General features: G+C 33.0%; 1 protein-coding gene across 1 annotated transcript; it reads right to left on the reverse strand.

Moving 5' to 3' along the window:
• Positions 1 to 1,372: 1,372 nt before the first annotated feature.
• LOC133172600 (uncharacterized) lies at positions 1,373 to 19,130 on the reverse strand. Its single transcript, XM_061307528.1, has 11 exons — positions 19,037 to 19,130; positions 17,639 to 18,146; positions 17,236 to 17,334; positions 16,841 to 17,061; positions 15,356 to 15,548; positions 13,846 to 13,919; positions 12,806 to 13,217; positions 12,355 to 12,453; positions 6,050 to 6,279; positions 5,395 to 5,635; positions 1,373 to 1,925 (listed from the first exon to the last, which is right to left on the reverse strand). The coding sequence occupies exons 2-11, from the start codon at positions 18,105 to 18,107 to the stop codon at positions 1,816 to 1,818; spliced, it is 2,148 nt and encodes a 715-aa protein (XP_061163512.1). The 5' UTR covers positions 18,108 to 18,146; positions 19,037 to 19,130; the 3' UTR covers positions 1,373 to 1,815.

Consider the following 19,130-nt stretch of genomic DNA (forward strand, 5'->3'; position numbering starts at 1 on the left):
AATAGTTTTGTATCGACAAAAATTGGCCGATCTTGTCTCTTGACATATGAGATCGTAAGTAGCATAGGCTTAATGTGAAATATATATATATATATATATATATATATATATATATATATATATATATATATATATATATATATATATATGCCCAACCTTCCACAAGCATCGCTGCTGTCAGAGGTTATAATCCTTCTGGTACCTAACTAGTAAATGTACGAGTAAAAACGAAATGGTGATATCGAGAGAATGATAGAGTTTATCTATGCAACTTCTAGAACCGGTGACTTGAAAAGTGAAATGCATGAAAGTAATCACTTTACTTTAGGATTTCGCGTTTTTGAAGGCGTTTGATGAGAGAGGGTAATTTTGCTTTTAGTTCAGAGAGCACACAAGCAATGACAAGTTCATTATACAATAAGAATTGATAGTTGCAGTTTATTTAGGGGTGTGCTAGGGATGGGTATTGGCAAAAATTGCCGTGATATATCGTGATATATCATGATTTTTCCCAAAAATATCACGATAAATCGTGATATTTTTACACACAATTTTTCTACAGTTTCAAATGAATTTCCATAATATTTCTTTAAAATATGCCATAAAGACATAACTTTACTTTTTAATTTTTTATTTATTTAATATTAAGCATGTTTGGATGCTGTTGTTTAACTGTTTTTAACATTTTTTTTACACTTCCTGTAATTGTCATTCAATAGTTTGAACAAATAAATGAACTTATGTACCAAATACCGGTATTTTAGTCTCCGTATCACGATACGTATCACGCAATAAAAAATCGCGATATACCGGTATACCGATCAAATCGAGCATCCCTAGAGTGTGCATTAATTTTGTGTTTTTTTGTAACGAGATCATTAATATTATATACTTAAAGAAGACTGTTAGGGGTCGATTTTAGGGATATTTTTAGTATACAAAGAGGTTCCCCTCTTTGTGTCTGTTTACTGAAAGAGTTTATGACTATACAAGTAACTCTGGAAGATTTGCAAATTGATTGGGATGATTTCAAATTAAACTGAGTATAATGCTTCAAGCGTATATCTAAAAGGTTACCTGATATTACGAAGAAAAGTTGAGGAAAAAAGAAATTTAAGCCTGTTCCTCGATGACACCTGATCCCACTTCTGCATTAGCACTGCTCACAATTTGTATAGTTTGAATGATATTTTGAGCCAGATCTCTCTTTGAATTCTTCACATTTTATTCCTTCCTTATAATTTGTATTTTTATTAGTGTATTGAAATTATCCAACTAATTACATGATTATAAAGATATAATTTTACGGGTGAGACTATTATTTAAAAAGTGTAATTATAAAAGGCTTAAAATGTAGTCTACACTTTTCACAAATATTTCATCTCCAATTTATTTAAAATAAGCAGTTGTCAGGTAAAATATATTTTCAATGCGTCAGGTATGTGACAATTATAAAAAAAAAACCCAGCAGATCGCTGTATCTCTTAAGGTTCTGGAAAGTAATAAAACATTTAGTCACAAAATATTTTTAACAGTGAAAATAATCCAATGATGTTTGAAAATTCATATAACAAAAAATATGTCGCTGTACATGTAAATGAAATTTTTTTTCTTTATGGAAAGAAAGATCAAATTAGACTTTCTATTCCTTTATGGACGCATTATCGGTATAGTTTGTAGTTGCTAAAATAACCATATTGATCAGTTGTCTTCTTCTTTAGAGAGTAAAATTGCCACAGAGGTATAAAGGCAAAATCAAGTAACACGATAAAATATTTAGTCAGAAACATATCATTTTTCCAATTCTATGAAGATTCATGGTTCTCTGGTTCTCATGGCTTTGGCTAATTTACTTCCAACGCTGGAACCCTGTCGGATTTTTTCTATTACGTCCATTAAATTGTCAATGAAATCTGTTTTATCATCTGAAAAAAAAAAGATTGTTTTTGTTGAAAATTACAGACAGGAATAAGAATGTTGAGCTTTCATAGAAACTGTTCAACATACATAAATATTTAACTTTGTTAAGATTGTTAGTGCTAATTTAATGACTTATCAACCTTAAGCTTCATATGATAATTGAAGCAGGTCTAAAAATGTTCATGAGATTCACATGATACACATTTAAATCCTACTGGCATTCAAATGTGGTCATCGTTGTATCTATATTTTAGCTTCACCTTTGAAAGGTATTGGGATTTTTTTTTGAACCGAAGATCTTTACTCCGATTGATTGCCACTTTTTTTTTACAATAATGCTTTGGTAATTCCAATGTCCTAAAATCTATTTCCTTATTTTTTTTAAATGAATGCTTGTGCATGAACGACACGTGTGTTCAAATTAACTCCGTGAAGCGAAATAGATTGAATTCTGAACAAAGCTGTGGCTTATATAGCGGGTGGAGAAAGACTGTCTTGAGAAGACTAAAATTGGCGGACAAAGATTATTTCAGTTTTAAGAAGCAAATTTATAATTATAAGAACGCTTTCAATTATGTCTCAACTTCAAGATTTTGGGAAATTTTCCCTTAATTTATTCTGATGTAAAACATTGTCCCCTATTGTTGCCCCCACCCTACCAAGGCGTCAGGATTTAAACAGTTTAGAATACATATTAATCATGACAGGAAAATTTCATACGTTTCATATTTTCTAATCCAGTGGTTCTAAAAAAGAGGAAGAATTTTTTCTGCATATCTCAATGTAAAGGTTTGTTTCCCTTTTTTGCCACATCCTATCCCCTGGGGCCACGATTGAATGCATTTAGAATCTACAGAATCTCAGAATATTTTTACTCAAGTTTTATCTTTTCTGGTCAAGTGTTTCGTGAGAAGTTTTTAAAAATTTAACGTATATATTTCAATGCAAGACTTTGATCCAAACTATGAAACCATATGCATCCTACTCATTGGGGCGATGATTTGAACAATTCAAAATTGACATTATACATGTACATGGAAGCTTTCAAATAAGTTTTATCTTTTCAGGTCTAGTGGATCATAAGGGTATTTGAAAAGGATTTTTCAAGATTTTAAGATGTATATCAATGTAAAACTTTCATTTCCTATTCTTGCCCCATCCTACCCTTGGGGGTCAATATTTGTAGAAATTCATCTTTTATCGTCGTCCAGTGCTTCATGAGAAATTAAAAAAAACACTAGATATTCCGACGTAAGACTTTAATCTGCACTGTGTCCCCACCCTAACCCTCGGCGCCATGATTCAAACTTATGTCAGGAAGCTTTCACATAAGTTTCATCTTTTCTGGTCTTGTGGTTCGAAGGAAGACTTTGAATGATTTTACTATGTATTTTACTGTGAAACTTCGATCCAATGTTCCTGTCCCTGCTTATCTCTGGGGTCCAACATTTGAAGAACTTAAAATCTGAACGACCCCAAAATGCTTTCACACAAGTTTCATCTTTTTCATATAAGAAGGTTTCTAAACATTTTTCTCCGTATAAAACTGTATACCTACGATAAACTCTAAGGACAGATGATTCAAACAAAAAAAAAAAAATGGATGTCTGGAGTAGTTTATATTTTTGATCTATTTTTGTTGTAAATGATGCGAATATTTCAATTTCTAAAGAAAATATAAACTTTCTATGATGTTCAAAATTCTATCTCTCTCCTAGCATCTTTATAAATCTATGCACCTTTTTGTCACATTATTGTGATACTTTGAATGAAAAAAATTAATTCTATGCGGTTAAAAGTATTTACTTTACTTCTATAAACATTACTTCAGTTGCTATTTTCATTATTTTTTAATGAAAGTTTGTTTTTATCATCTGTCCTTAATCTCCTATTGTAGTCTCATGCTACCCCCGAGGGCCAAGATCTGAACAATTAAGAATATATACAATATTAGGATGCTTCAAGGTCAGATTCGTCTTTTCTAATCCACTGATTCACGAAGAAAGTATTTTAATTTTTTTTTTCTATACATTTCAATGTAAATCCTTGATCCCCTATTCCAGTCCTACCCTACCCAAACTAAGGGACCATGATTTTAATAATTTAGAATTTACATTACCTAAGGAAGCTTTCATATAAGTTTCATATTTTCTGACACTTTTTTTTTGAGAAGATGTTATTTAATCTTTTTTTGAATACCTTAAATTGAAAGGGAGCTTGGCCCTTCATTTGAAGAATTGAGAAATTCCTTTAACCAAGGATTTTTTGTGACAACTTTGGTCAAAATTTCTGATCATGAAGTGGTCATTGAGAAGAGGTCGATAATGTGAAAAGTTTACCGAGGGACGGACAAGCAGAAAGACGGATGGATGCCGGATGATCAGAAAAGCTCAGATAAGCCTTTCAACTTAAGTGTTCTAAAAAAAAATTATAAAAATTATCCTTTACTCAAATAATCCAATATAAAAACAATGGCGCCTTATTCTAATCAGCTTCATTTTCATTCCAAAAGTCATGGCTTAAAGAAATAAATCTTCACAACAAAGAATTTAACAAAAATGTGTAGCCGACTGTCTACGGAAGCCCATTTGGAACCGAGTTTTAAATATAAGTGGAGCTGTACACTTTTATAGAAATGTTCAGAATACCGATCCTATGATATCCGGATAGGACTTTAATGTTCACTATCGCATCATCACGCCATCGAGGTTTGGATCTATAGTGCAATGACACGATAATGCGTAGACGATGAATCGATGGTGCAATAGTGCGATGACGATGATGCAATGGCACGACAATGCGATGACGATGATGAGATGGTACGATGAAGCGATGGTGGAATAGCAAGGCATGGCACGATGTCGATGGAGCGATGACGATGAAGTAATGTTCGCATCATTGTCATCACGCTATCGCACCATCGTTATCGCGCCATCAAACCTTTAGTCGATGCTTGATGATGTCATAGTGAACTATGTGGCCATATTGGATTCCAAACGATCCTGATCCATTTAAATTCGATTTATCTTTAGAAAAATGGGTGATTTAAAAATTTGACGAAAATGCTTTTACATTTACACCTAAAACTCTGTATTAATTTAATACGCTAATAAAGTATCTGAAAATTATGTTAAGAATTCAGGAAGGTTAAAGTTCATTCTTTCTACAAGTTGAAAGAATGAAGACAGGAAGTCTTGATCTTCATAATTATCTTGAAATAATCTTGAGACAAGCATTTGAATGACGGACAAAAACGTTCATTCCTCGAACTTCGAACTCATGGTATATAAAGAAAAATTGACAACGAAAAACAATTGAGAGATCTAGCATACAGTTATAAAATAACGGGTTTAGAGGAATTCAATATAAAGTCAAAAATACATAAAAAACTGACTTATTTTTTAAATCATATACATGTTATAAAAAATTATCTGAAAAGAACATTTCTTTACTGCACATAACGTATATATTCACCTTCATATATGATTGGTACACAACAGTCCCTAACATCTTCTAGATTGTTTTCTTTACATGGAACATCTCGCAATATAGTTATAAGCTCCTTCTCAAACTGTTCAATTTGTTTGGTGAATTGCTGGTTATTCAATCCAGCAATAAAAGATTCATGCATATTGCGCAAAGTTCGTAAAGGAGCTGCAAATTCTCCCATGAAATACTCTACAAATTCTTTAGTTTCATTTGGATGTTTGGGTTTCTAAATGAAATCAAACAAATAAATATGTAGCATCTCTTTCGGAATGGTAAAAAATAGTAAAAATTTATAAATGTAGATTTTTTTGTTTTTCTTATTACAGCGCTACGCATCTAAAAATCAAAATTGTGTAATTAAATTGAATACCCTGCCTTACGAAAATTTAACACACCGTGTTAAATAATACCAAATAATACGATGCTAGGGTTTTTTTAATACAATCTTTTACCACTTCAAACTTTCTGAAATCTATTTTCAAAAAAAGTAATCAGCTTGAACTCATGAATGTAGGTATCTGAAAAGAGGTCACAATGAAAACCCCATTGATAACTTTTACATAGAAAATTGATATTTTAAAGAGAAAGGTGAAAAATAAAATCAGTATAAAAATCTCAAATAACTTAGAAAACAACTTACTTTAAATATACCATACATATTCACATCAAACTGTCTTCTAACACCCGCAACACTGGATTCCACTTTACGGACGGATCCGAATTTTTCTATGCCGTATTTTGAAGACTCAATCTCATCTAGTGAATGAATCGTTTTCCCAGATAATGGAATGAACTCAAACAACTTTACAACACACTTTTTAGGATCAGCCCCAATTTCCCTCATTTTTTGTCTACATCTTGTGGACAGTTCTGAAATGCATAAATTCAAATTAATTTTCTTGCAGACATCTCTGAAATTCATCGTCAAAACTTATTCAATAACATGATCTGTTTTTAAAGATATAGTTTCAATACGGTAATATAAACCAACACATACTACAGTACATAGTAACTGCCTTGTTAAACCATAAAATCAACAGGAATTGAAGCAGAGGACAGAATTCACGTTTCCATGATCAAAAGATGTACCAAGCACCGAATGTAATACATTGCACGAGATATGTACCAAGAGATATGTGGAACGTGCGTATACATTTTTCACAGGATGATGTAGGGCACTCACAGTATAATATAATACAAGATTTCCTAAAATGTATCAGGAGACAAAATTCTTAAAATGTTAGAGAGGACAGTGCTCAGGCTAAAATATTGATTCTTGTTACATTGACCGATCATTAAAACATTCATCCCCTGAGTTATTTAAGAAATTAACTTTTTTCAATGAACAAGGCGTAATGAATAGCAATTGCTCCGCTTAGATATTACATAATTTCATGGAGATGGACCGAGGAAATTATTATTCGTGCAAAATAATCCGTGATTTGTACCATTGTGTCTATTTCTCTGCTTCGTGAGTTCATGACCTGTCCGTGTTTTGGAATTTTGTTTATAAAGTTATGACGTCATAATCCGAAGTATTTTACCTCTCTGTCAAATGATTTCAATAAAACTTGGTTAGAAATCATTAATGAAGTCACTGGGACTTCAGGGGACAGAGCATATGCTAAATATTATTCTTTCTTTTAACCAGAATTCTTTATATCCGCATAAGGAACATAATGAAACGTTGTCTAAGGGGTTCATAGAAAGTTCCTCGTAATCGTGATTTCCCCATATCCGAGTTATTTTTATGTGTTTTGCTGTAAAGGAAATGAAAAGGATGAAAAGGATATTATGTTTTAATGTTCACTTTTACATGCTCTATTAACTTATGTTGTTGAAATGATTTTAAGTGGTATTCATGAAAAGTTATCTTTGAATTCCTTTACTGTGTAATATTATATATGTAATAATATATTTTCGCACAAATGTTTTATTTCGAGGTATTCTAATTTATAAATACATTTTAATTTATTGTACAATTTTGAATGCTGCTTCCAAAATATTTTTTGAAAAATGATACTAATGGTATTAAACATTTCTTATTATTTCATGTTTTGGAGATTTCTATTATAATGATCTTATTCTTTTGAACCTTATTTTTTTTTTTATATTATTCCTTCTGAAAAGTTTATCATGTACAATGCGATTGTTGACACAATGTGTGAAAACACTATATAAACTACCGTATTACACTCAAATGTAACTGGTAGACACAGATTTAAAGAGATATAACAGAACATATGCAAATCATAGGCTTCAATAGATAGGCTGCAATAAATTTAGAATTAAAAGAAGATATTTGTTGGGATTGAAGGTTTTAAGCGTATCCTTAGAACTCAATCTGGTTCCATGTGACCAAAAAATCAAGAAAATTTGGACTCTTTTATCATTGTCATTTTTATGCATTTTCTCCTTAAATCTTAATGTTCAGGAATAAAGAAGATACCTATATGGCACAGGCACAGCATAATGATTCTTAATATATGACCAACTTAACCCTGCTCTGAGGTCTGGTTTCTGAATTATATATTGTTATGTCGCCAAACTACCCATAGTCCTTTGCAGTACAAAGGGGCTCTGGTGGAAGTTTGATTGTGTCGCTTGCAGAGCAGAGCGATGCAGAGCTGAGCGACATTTAGGGATCACTTTATCCGGCATCTGTCTGTCTGTCTGTCCATCTAGCTGTTTGTCCGTCTGTCACACCCTCTATCTCGAGAGCTGTAAGATTTGATTTGATATTCTTAGCACTTTGTCTTTTATAAATACCATTGTTTGCGACATGTTTACGAGCTCATGATATGGTACTTTGAAAATGTATGCTACTCAGTTACCTCACAAACCTATATTAAAATACTTTGAAAATACATCGGGATCGGTATAAAGTTCCACAAAGGATCGTGTAGAAAGACAGACTGAAATCTCTTTTAGAGAATTGATAAAACCAAATAAAATGATTTAAAAAATATTTGTAATAATTTCAATTTAGTTAATATTCATTTGAGGGTTAGGAAACCATATTTTCTTTGATTGTCAGATTCTATCGCAGTCTTATACTATTCGTGGATGGGTTTTTTTTCTTTTACTTTGCAGGCAAATGCATGAACTATGACTGAAAGTAAATAAATAGCTGACCACTCTTAGATTTTATAACATCTTTAATAAGGCTACAAAGCTAGCGACACATGCCTTCCTTGGAAAACTATAAAAAAAAATTTATCGAATTATAACTATTTATATCATTGCTGCTTTGTTTTCCTTTGATGTCCATTGTGTTTTTATTTTTGATACACCATGACTACAGGTAAATGTGCTCTAACAACCATGCTCTATCAAGATAGAACACACCAGGGTAATTATGCAACATTGACCTTACATTGATAAAGGAAAAGAATATAAACAAAGTAGCTGACTTTATAAGCAAAATACAAACACATATAAACATAGTGAAGGTATACCTTTCCTTAGGTCTACATAAAAAAATCTAAATTTTTCACGTCAATTTTTAAATCCAAAATGGAATTCACACACGCACAATTTTAGTCCCCTACCGGTGAAACCGGAGGGGACTATAGGTTTCCTCTGAGTCTGTCTGTCCGTCCGTCCGTCCGTCTGTCTGTCTGTCCCACTTGGTTTTCCGCACTTTTTCCCTAAACGCTTGCAGATATTGAGCTGATTTTTGGTATGCAAGTGTATCTTGATGAGTTATAGATCAAGTTTGCATTTCGTTCCGCTTCATTGATTTTTGAAGGAATTATGACATTTTCAATTCTTAACGGGAACCAGATTACACTTGCCGGTAGGGGACTGGTATTGCTAATACAATTCTCTTGTGGGTGTATGCTATAAGTGTTTATTAGTTTTCTGCTTCAAGTACACAAGTAAAGTAGATTTTCAAAGGTGCAATGCAGTTTCAATACATGGCACATTTAGCCTCTTTCACCGGCCTGAATGTTCTACATGTAAATGAGTAAAGATTTCAAACGTGAAATGTATTTTGGCTGTGATGTCCTCAGTGTAATACAAGACAACCCAAGGTTGAACAATGAGCCCAGGAGCTATTAATTTCACAATTTTGTTATAAACAATGAGCCCAAGAGCTACTAATTTCACAATTTTGTTATAAACCTGCAAGTTACCTGCTTGTTGTTAAATAAAAGAAGATTTTTAAAGATGTAGTGTAATATTCATTAAAATGTATTTTCAAAACATGGTAAACTTAACCCACCGTAAGCTCTGAATCATGGACGTCGGGCCAAAAATTAAACAATTTTAGTGAAAAATTGATTTATCATTAAAACAACGATATTGTCCATTTCAACAAGCATTCTGAGAGTATTGCATTAGCAATACTAGTCCCCTACCGGCAAGTGTAATCTGGTTCCCGCTAAAAATTGAAAATGCCATAATTCCGTCAAAAATCAATGAAGCGGAATGAAATGCAAAGTTGATCTATAACTCATCAAGGTTAAGTCACATGCCAAAAATCAGCTCAATATCCGCAAGCGTTTAGAAAAAAATTGCGGAAAACCAAGTGCGACAGACTGACAGACAGACAGAGGGACAGACAGACGGACAGACTCACAGTAAACCTATAGTCCCCTCGGGTTTCACCGGTAGGGGACTAATAAAAAAGTGTAATGCATTTTCCATACAAGACCAACTTAGCTCTAACCTTGAACCCAAACTCTGAAACCCAGGGAAGTGATTTTGGTAAAGAATTTTATTAATTATTGTTAAAATCATGCTAACAATTTTGATGCTAGGTGTCCAGTAGTTAAACAAGTTATATTTTTGAAGAATGCATTAATTTTGAAGGTTTTGGCCACATCCCTTAAACTCAAAAGGGTTAAGAGACTAGGCTATTATTCGTCATTTTTGTTCTCCTTAACCCATAACAATAGTAACTTCCATTTATATATCGACTCGATATATCCCAGTGAACTTGAAATAAAGATCCAACCGAGTCTGCCATGTTTTTCATTTTTGGATATTTTACAAACTATAGACGATAACTGCCAACTAACAACTACATTATTTGGGTATCAGTGTTACACATCACTGAACATGCTGGTCAACAATGGCACTAATTTCAATCTATGTACTGCAAAAAATCTTCGTTTATTTCGGGATTAATTAATTTTGAACATAATCTGAGGGTTCCATTCGCGTGATTTACAGATGTACACTCAAACATAATAAAAGTATTATTGTTTTTCTGTTACATAGATAATCTAACGATAATTAAATTGGCAAGTCAGTGAAAATAATCAAGACTGAAATATAATACTCAAAGAATTTTTCAAAAGCTCCAGTACTTAAGAAAACTGGATTCAGAGTATAGTATGGAAATCGGACTTGCTCTATAATTATAAGGTCTATTTAAAGCTAGTTTTGATAGAGAATAAACAATTCAAGTTTAATTTTCTATAAAAAATAAATAAATAAATATGGAAACCGATATCAATCACAGTAAATTAAGAAATTGATTTTTTTTTGGTGAAAGATTAATATACCACAAAACTGTGTTTAAATATTCATGTTATTAGTAGGTGTGACCGTCTTCTTTGTTCAGTATTTATTATTTGTTTCTATACGCGTAGTGTGAATTTCTTAACAGTTCAAAAATGACTGTCGCATGAGAACTGATACTGCTCAGAAAGAAATGGATCATCAATTTCAACTGCCTTTTATAGTTACATTGTTTATTGGTAATCTCATTTCTGAGTAAGCTCCGCCCATTAAATTAATTAACCCCGCCCACTGGGACTGCTGGGACTGCTTTCTGGGACCGCTGGGACTGCTAGGACCGCTGTGGGACTGCTCTGGGACCGCTGTGGGACTGCTCTGGGACTGCTTTAGCAGTCCCAGAGCAGTCCCAGAAAGCAGTCCCCGGGACTGCTCTGGGACTGCTTTGTGTCAGGTTGGGTCTGGTTGGTTTGACAAACGAAATGTTTCAGCTTTTCCATGGTCAGTTTTCCTTATTTATGAAATATGGAGATAACGAACATCATTCAAGCTCGAAATCCATTAAAACAATTATACAAATCTGGAGCACAGCGATCACGGACCTCCAAAAACATGAGGTGGGATCCGGTGCCATGGAGGAGTGAGCATCCCCTGCCGACCCGTCACATCCGCCGTGTGCTTCATGTCATGATCGAGAAATAACGGAAAAATCCGTAGACAATTCAGTGTGTAATTAATGGCCTAACAATTAGTATGAAAAACGTAATACATGTATTGCGTAATTAGTAATATTCCTCATATGGGGTTTACATCTCCAAACTTATTCGATACTCAAGAGCATGCTCCGAGTACGATAAATTTTTAAACGAACACAGGCTACTGAGCGACAAATTAATGTTAACAGGAATTTAGACAACTTTGTTATATGTTAGCATTTCGCAAATTCTATAAATATGCTTGTTATAACGATCTTATTAGAAAATATATACCACCATGGGTTTCATTTCGCTTGATATGTTTCATACAAATTGTTAGGCCTTTGTTTTTATATTGAATTTGACTACGGAATGCTTCGTCTATCTGATCAATACATAGGGCTCACGATGGGTGTGTCCAGTCAACAGAGTATGCTTTCTACACCTAGGCACCTGATCCCACCTCTGGAATTTCCGGGGGGGGGGGGGTTATGCCCTGTTCACAGATTTATATTGTTTATAGAATTTTTGAGATCAACCACTTTTCGTTTCCTTCACTTACCATAATTATTATATATCAGATTGGTTACAACTTATTCAGCCATTCCAGGGAAAACGCCGAAATTGTTAAAAAATTTACGACCACAGGGTGATGGACAGATACAGAGAGGAAAGAGTCTTGTGAGTGACAAGACTTAATATGTTGTAAAGTTACTTTTCTTCTACTTAACATTTTTTGTTTATATAATGAAAGCTATAAGAAAAATAAATACACGCTTACCAGTAACAGCATATTGTAAATAATTCATAAAAAACGCCCAGGCCAGACCGTATGCTACATTTCCAACTGGTGATAGTGACTTCATTGAAACTGGTTTGCCTAAAATGAGAAGTAAGAAAATTTAAAGTTGTATTTCTACGTACAGTGACAACTTTCCTTTGGATATATAAAATATCGATGGTATTAATGTCAAACATAAATTTATTCTTTTCATTATACAAAAAAGATTAAAATTTGGTGGGATTTTCTTTGAAATACTGAGTATTTTCAAGCGAAAGAAGCAGATTACAGTGATCTATTCTATTCTTAGATTAGATCAACTATTTCTTTTTCATATGTTACAAATGAATGTGACAAAGTAAGTGTCATGTACATTAAAGCTTCTAAATTTAAATGTATGATAATTTTTCTAATTGTGACGTCATCCCAGAATTTATTCTTTCTATATTACCATTTATAATGTCAAGGATTCTGTGTTGGTACCCCTCCTCTTTTATGCTGATGTATGTCACCCAGCGTATGAAGTCCGGTATGCTATTAGGTTCTGAATCTATCAACACTGGTATAACGCGTAGTTCATTGTCATCCAAACTGCAACTTAAGACATTTGCCATCCAGAGTGGCATACACTCAGACTTAGTCATGGACATTGCATCTCCAGACATGAATAAAACCACCCAAGCAGCTGAGGTTAATCTTTGTTCTGTATCATGGAGGCTCTGGTCCGGCATTTCAACCTTAGTTACTCGTTTTCCTTTCTCCTCTAAAGCTATCCTCACTTTTAACGCATGGTTGGAATCGCATTCAGAATACAGAAGACATACATCATGTCTGAACTTCTTGTTATCAAGCTTTGGTTGACGCTAAAAGTTTATAGATCCAATCATATGAAAGTAATCTAGGTTCTAAAGTCCCTCTATCATAATACGTATTTTCATTAATTGTAAATGTATATTGTTTTCAAATAATTATGTAAAAATGTATATTGTTTTCAAATAATTATGTAAGAAAGTCGACTTTTAAAGGTCCCCCAAACTTTGATAAAAATATAGAAAGAAACTATTAAAATGTAGAATGATTAAATCTGCAACCATTTATGTTTTTTTTTTTTTTTGAAAAAAAAAATTCAGTGTGGCATACATTCAGACTGAGTCATGGACATTGCATCTCAAGACATGAATAAAATCAGCCAAGCAGCTGAGGTCAATCTTTGTTCTGTTTCATGAAGGCTCTTGCCAGGCATTACAACCTTAGTTACTTGTTTCTCTTTCTCCCCTAGAGCTATCCTATCTTTTAAAGCATTGAGACAATAAAATTTACAATATTTTTAACCCTATATTCCCTTTGCCTATAGATTCTATTTACCAAAATTGTTTGAAATTGGTTCAGCCGTTCCATAGAAGAAGCAGAAAATATTAACGCACGACGGACAATAACGGACGAAAACTGATAGCAATGGGTCAACTGAGTGATATTCAGAATTTTACTCACGGGATAAGATGACCCTTCTTTAAACCGCTTAATGAGTTGATATGATGGGGTGGCACTGTCATCTTTCGTTTCATCTGTAAGAATCAGTCATTTGCAATTTTAAAAAGCTGCAAATACCTTAAATGAAAGATTTGCATTGCACATCTGAATTTTTATCCAAATTTTTTTTTTAAATTCACAGTGATAAAGCAGAAATACTGTCATACAAGTCTTCTCTCTGAAGAAAATCCCTCTTTTATTAAATGAGGACATTCATGTTCATACTATAGAGGAAATAAATTTTGTCGCTTGAACTCTCAATCTCACTTGTGTGCACATTTGGAGAGATGACAATGTGCACACTTGGAGAAATGACACGACTAATATGTTGTGTCCTTTTTTAAAAATTAAAAAAAAAAACCCTTTATACTTGTATGTAAGGAATCATTATGAAAGGAACTTGTGTAAACAGTCAAAATGACATGTAAAGGAGGGGGGGGGGTGTCTAACAGGTTTGTATTTTGATGAAGAAAATTCTACATAAAAAGATCTCCAACTGTGTCCTTCAATTTAACATTTAGATATATCAACGAAGCAATGAATCAACAATATTCATTTGCATTTGATATAATAATAGTCTTCTGAACTTGAAATTAAAGATACCAAGGCACCTAACACACGTATTTCATATCTGGATGTTTTACAAGAGAGACACTGATGGCAAATTAACACTTAAACTTCATGGTAAAAGTGATGACTTCCAACTTTTTCTACCATCAATTTCTCTTATTTTTTTAGCAATATACTATGATCACCTGCAAACTCGATCTGGTAAGCATGCCTTTCTTTCCTTACTTAATAATTCAGTGATATATACACCATTAAAATCAATTTCTAAATCGAGTCAGACTATGAACAAATAATTTGATGTTTCAAGGGTTTACTTTTTTCACTTTAAAGTCAACATTTTGCATTTATGGTCGTGAACATAACCTTTTTGCACGCACCTCCTATTAATGAGTCGAATATTGACTGCATAATGTTTTAAAATACTGTAGATTCCTAAATATACGCGAGGAATAAATTATCGCGTAATTACGCGAGAAGCACCACTCGCGAAATAAAATTACTTGCTTTTATTTTTATGGTGCTTTAATGTATGTAAAATCTCTAGATAAATCACCGATTCGCGAATTATTTTTCTCGCGATTTGACTCCCTTTAGCCATTTCGTGATATTAAGTACTCGCGCAAAATAAGGAATCTACAGTAATTGTTAGGCAATTTTCATTCAGATTTTTCTACGGCCTTCTTCTAGAAAAGATTCATAGGGATTGTAGCCTGTCTGTACATTATGCTAACTGCTCAATTGCACTTATTCCCAATTTTTGTTTTCCCAAACGCATCTCTTTCCTCTGATCTGAATTTGAAATATTTTATTGGATTTTTTAATTTGATTGAATTTTATTACTGTTAGTTATGTTCACTTTCATTCATAGTTATAAGCTAAAAATTTTTTTGCAAAAACCTACCATCAAACATAATTACTTCTACCGTGCCAATCAACCTGTCATTTAGCTGGTGATTCAGTATTTCCTGGAGTTTATAGTAAAATCTCTCTACTTCCATTACTCTCTGTTGGGCTGTAATATGTCCCAGAATTTCTTCAAACACTTTTCCTATCGTTCCAAAGGCACTCGGAATTTCAGCACAACAGTAGTACTGCTGTAACATAAATAATAAGATTCATTAAGCCTAAAACTAAAATCTTTTCTTGATATTTAATATTTGCAATCAATGTATAGTGTATAAGTAGAGAGGTTTTGCAAACGGACGTACGTGTACAGTACGTTAGATACATGTACACGATAACATCACTTTTCTTGTTAAGCAATTTATAACTTATATATCCTTGTGAATGCTTTAAATGCAAAGTCAATCTTTGGGCAATTTCATTGTTTGCAAGTATATTCACCTAAATTTATAACATACATCACTATTTTAAGTAAATATATCTACATATTTAGAGTATTAAATTCAAACTAGAGGTACTGTGAGCACTGACCTCACAAAATGATACCCCGCTCTTATATGAGTATATCATATCCTCATCTCCAGATACTCCTACATGTACATGTATACCAAAACGTTTTCTATATTAAATTAAGAAGGTAAAAGATTTTCATGTTTCACAAAAATATACCCCGATAAATCTTTATTAAATAGCACACTGGTGACCTCCTATTTTATGTTCTAATCGGACAGATATTTGAATTTCTCATAGCAAAATGGACTTTGCAATTATACTCATAAATTATACTCATATGGGAGCAGGGGGGTGGTGGATATTTATGGTGGTTGGTAGTGTATCATTTTGTTAGCTCAGTGCTCACAGTACCTCTAGTTTGATTTAATTACACTAATATATGAAGTGCTTGTACATTCAGTAATGAGGAGGGGGCTTGTTCAACATGGACTTCTAAAAAATCCTAGTCGTCATTTTTTTGACAAGCAGAAAAATACTCCAACCTATTAAAAGGTGAAAAACAAAATTCTGATGGAATTTCAAATAAAGGACTAAAGTCTTTTTTGAATGCTAAATAAATCTAATAACTCAGAAAATCTTAGGTGGAAATGGGGTCGGGGTTCTGGTATAAAGATTAAGAAAAAAATATCAAAAATGAAATAGAATTTTAAAAACTAAAACAAAACAATTAAACCGTTTTTCAAAGGGAGAACCCGCTGTTCTTATCTACATGTATCTTGCAAGGGTTTCATGGATTTCTGTTTCACAGCCCGGAATGTTGGGATGTTGGATGGGTTATTTTGTTGTTATTTTAAAATATAAATTTTATAACTGGGTATCCCGGTACGGGTACCGGACCCACTACCTTTTTAGCCCGCTATTTTTATATAAAATAGTATTCATGTTACATCATATCAAAGAAAGACTTTTTATTACAAATTGCTCCCAATTAAATGTACCAGGATCATAACCGTTAATTCCTTGCTCCTACCTGTCCATCATCATCCGACACTCGGTAAACCACAGGTGTGTAAGTTCGAGGGGAACCGTCCACCGTTAATTTTAATGAGAGTTTGTCAACCTCAGAAATTCTTGTGTCGTCTGTTAGCTTAGGGGCCCTTCCTGATCTTGGCAGGAGAATAAAGAACTTTTCAAGAAACCTGCCAGGGTTTTCTCTGTACGCATCGGATTCTCTTATTTTAGTTGGAATTTCTGAAAGTAGTACATTTATGTACAGCTTGATTGAAGAATCAAGTATCTCAAATTATAACGTTAATCATCTTCAAATTTCCTGTTTACAGATTAAACTTGTGAAAAGATTTGGACAGAAAAAAAAATAAGAATATAAATAATATTTGAAATCAGAGTTTCTACTAGGAACTTTACCAGGAAGGATGAGTTTTAGATATCCAGTGAAGTGACTCCAAGCCAGTCCTGTTGCAAAGTTTCCTGCCGGGATTACTTTTGTCAATCTCATATCATCCTCTGAGAAGGAAATATAACAATCGAATTACATGTATAAACATAAACTATTTTGTACTATGGAGGGTGTGTCTGGTCTCTAAGGCAAGGCCAAACTCTGTGACTTTTGAAAATGTAACAAAACGAAATATTTTATCAAACAAATTTAAAAAGAAAATCATACAAGCAACAGTCGATTCTCAGTCAAAGAAAAAAAAAATAATTGCTTTAAAAGTAATTACAGTAATTATCAATGAACAATATTTTTAACAAATACATTTCAAGTCTGTAAATCAGACTACATAATCCATGAACATATATGTATCACCTTTAATGTGTCGGACCACAGCTTCCAGGCATATCTCCTGGCGATTATAGTCCAGCTCTACAATGGTCGCATTCTGTAACATAGGAATACTGGAGATATTCTTACGTTCGAATCCATGGAGCGTCAGAATAGTGAGACAAAGCTGGTCGGTTTTCACACACTTCTCCAATGCTAAAAACGTCTCCAGAGAAAATTTGGCATTGTTACTATTTTGAGATAAAATAAGTAGCACTTTCTTGGCATTTTCGATGGCTTTACTTGTGGAAGGCATAACATTTCCTCCTGGATATTCAATCTGTGGTAGAGCATACGTCAAATTATGCGAATCAAAATACTGAAGCACAGTCTTAAACACTTCATATTCATCATCTTGCTCATAGACAACAAGGGCATCGCTTTCCCTGACTCTCTGTAGCCATGAGTCAAATTGATCTTCGTCGCCTGAGTCTCTATATTTTGAGTAAGCCATTTTTTTTGTATAAATTCTGACCGACGACCAGTCGTACAACTGAAAGAAACATAAATAGGCATAAATATAATATATAATACAGGTATGTGTGTATGTTATCAAAAGGTGGGGGTGATCGGTTTCAACATTTGAAACAGATGGTATTTTAAGCGGAGAATCCGATGTGATAAGTTGCCTACAACGAGAGTGTTTAGTATTATCTGAATTGAAGCATGTCGCAATTCCCTTAACTTCACTTTGATTTCTATACTTATCTCTGTTTGAAACATTTTTTTCTGTTAAATGCTATCTATAGATTTATTTTTTGAAAGTGAAACAGGATGAATTGCAATCTTCTCATAATGCCAACATCCTGCAAGGATGTTCCTGTCAGATAATACAACTAAAATTTTATAAAACTTGTGTTATTTGATCTCGACACTTCGTGGTTCATGATCAATCATTCAATACAGTTTTAATTACATTCATAAAAGAAATGAAAGTAGAGCATAAATTATAAAACAAAGTATTAAATTCCTATCAAATATACAGGAGGATGACATCAATAATGTCACATTTCAAGAACGAGTTGGTTCTTTGTTTGTGCATATTAAGAAGTATGTTTGCTTATGAATTTTAAGAACCGATAGGGAATGATCCTAGGTGTTTTTGATTTACAATTATAAAATTTTCTAAATTGATAGATTCATTGTTTGTACTTATTTTAAATAATAATAATAATTTTTTTTTTTTTACAATTATTTTACTTATTTTGGCTGTTATAGAAAGTATTTAAAATTGATTAATAGGAATAGTCCTTTAAAAGACAATTGATAAATTGAAAGCGAAAGTAGATTATATAAACAAAGAATTATAATAAGTTTCTAGATGTTCTGATAGCATCCACAGGATGTGAATATGGCCAATCAAGTATAAAAATTATTTCAAACCTCGTTTTAAACCGTTATTCCATGTTGATTACACCAGCCAAACCCAATCTCCAGCTACGTGACTTTGGACTGAATTGTATCTAAAATAGGAATT

The sequence above is a fragment of the Saccostrea echinata genome, unplaced genomic scaffold, assembly GCF_033153115.1.
Source record: "Saccostrea echinata isolate AGI-Se365-2 ecotype Australia unplaced genomic scaffold, CSIRO_AGI_Sech_v1 ptg000054l, whole genome shotgun sequence".
Taxonomy (NCBI): Eukaryota; Metazoa; Mollusca; class Bivalvia; order Ostreida; family Ostreidae; genus Saccostrea; species Saccostrea echinata.

Coding starts and splice junctions, on each gene's coding strand:
- LOC133172600 (XM_061307528.1), bottom strand. CDS start 18,107: ATGGCTTACTCAAAATATAGAGACTCAGGCGACGAAGATCAATTTGAC. Junction 17,062..17,235: donor TCTAAAACTCATCCTTCCTG/GTAAAGTTCCTA, acceptor TACTACTTTCAG/AAATTCCAACTAAAATAAGA. Junction 1,926..5,394: donor TGTACCAATCATATATGAAG/GTGAATATATAC, acceptor TTTTTTTTTCAG/ATGATAAAACAGATTTCATT.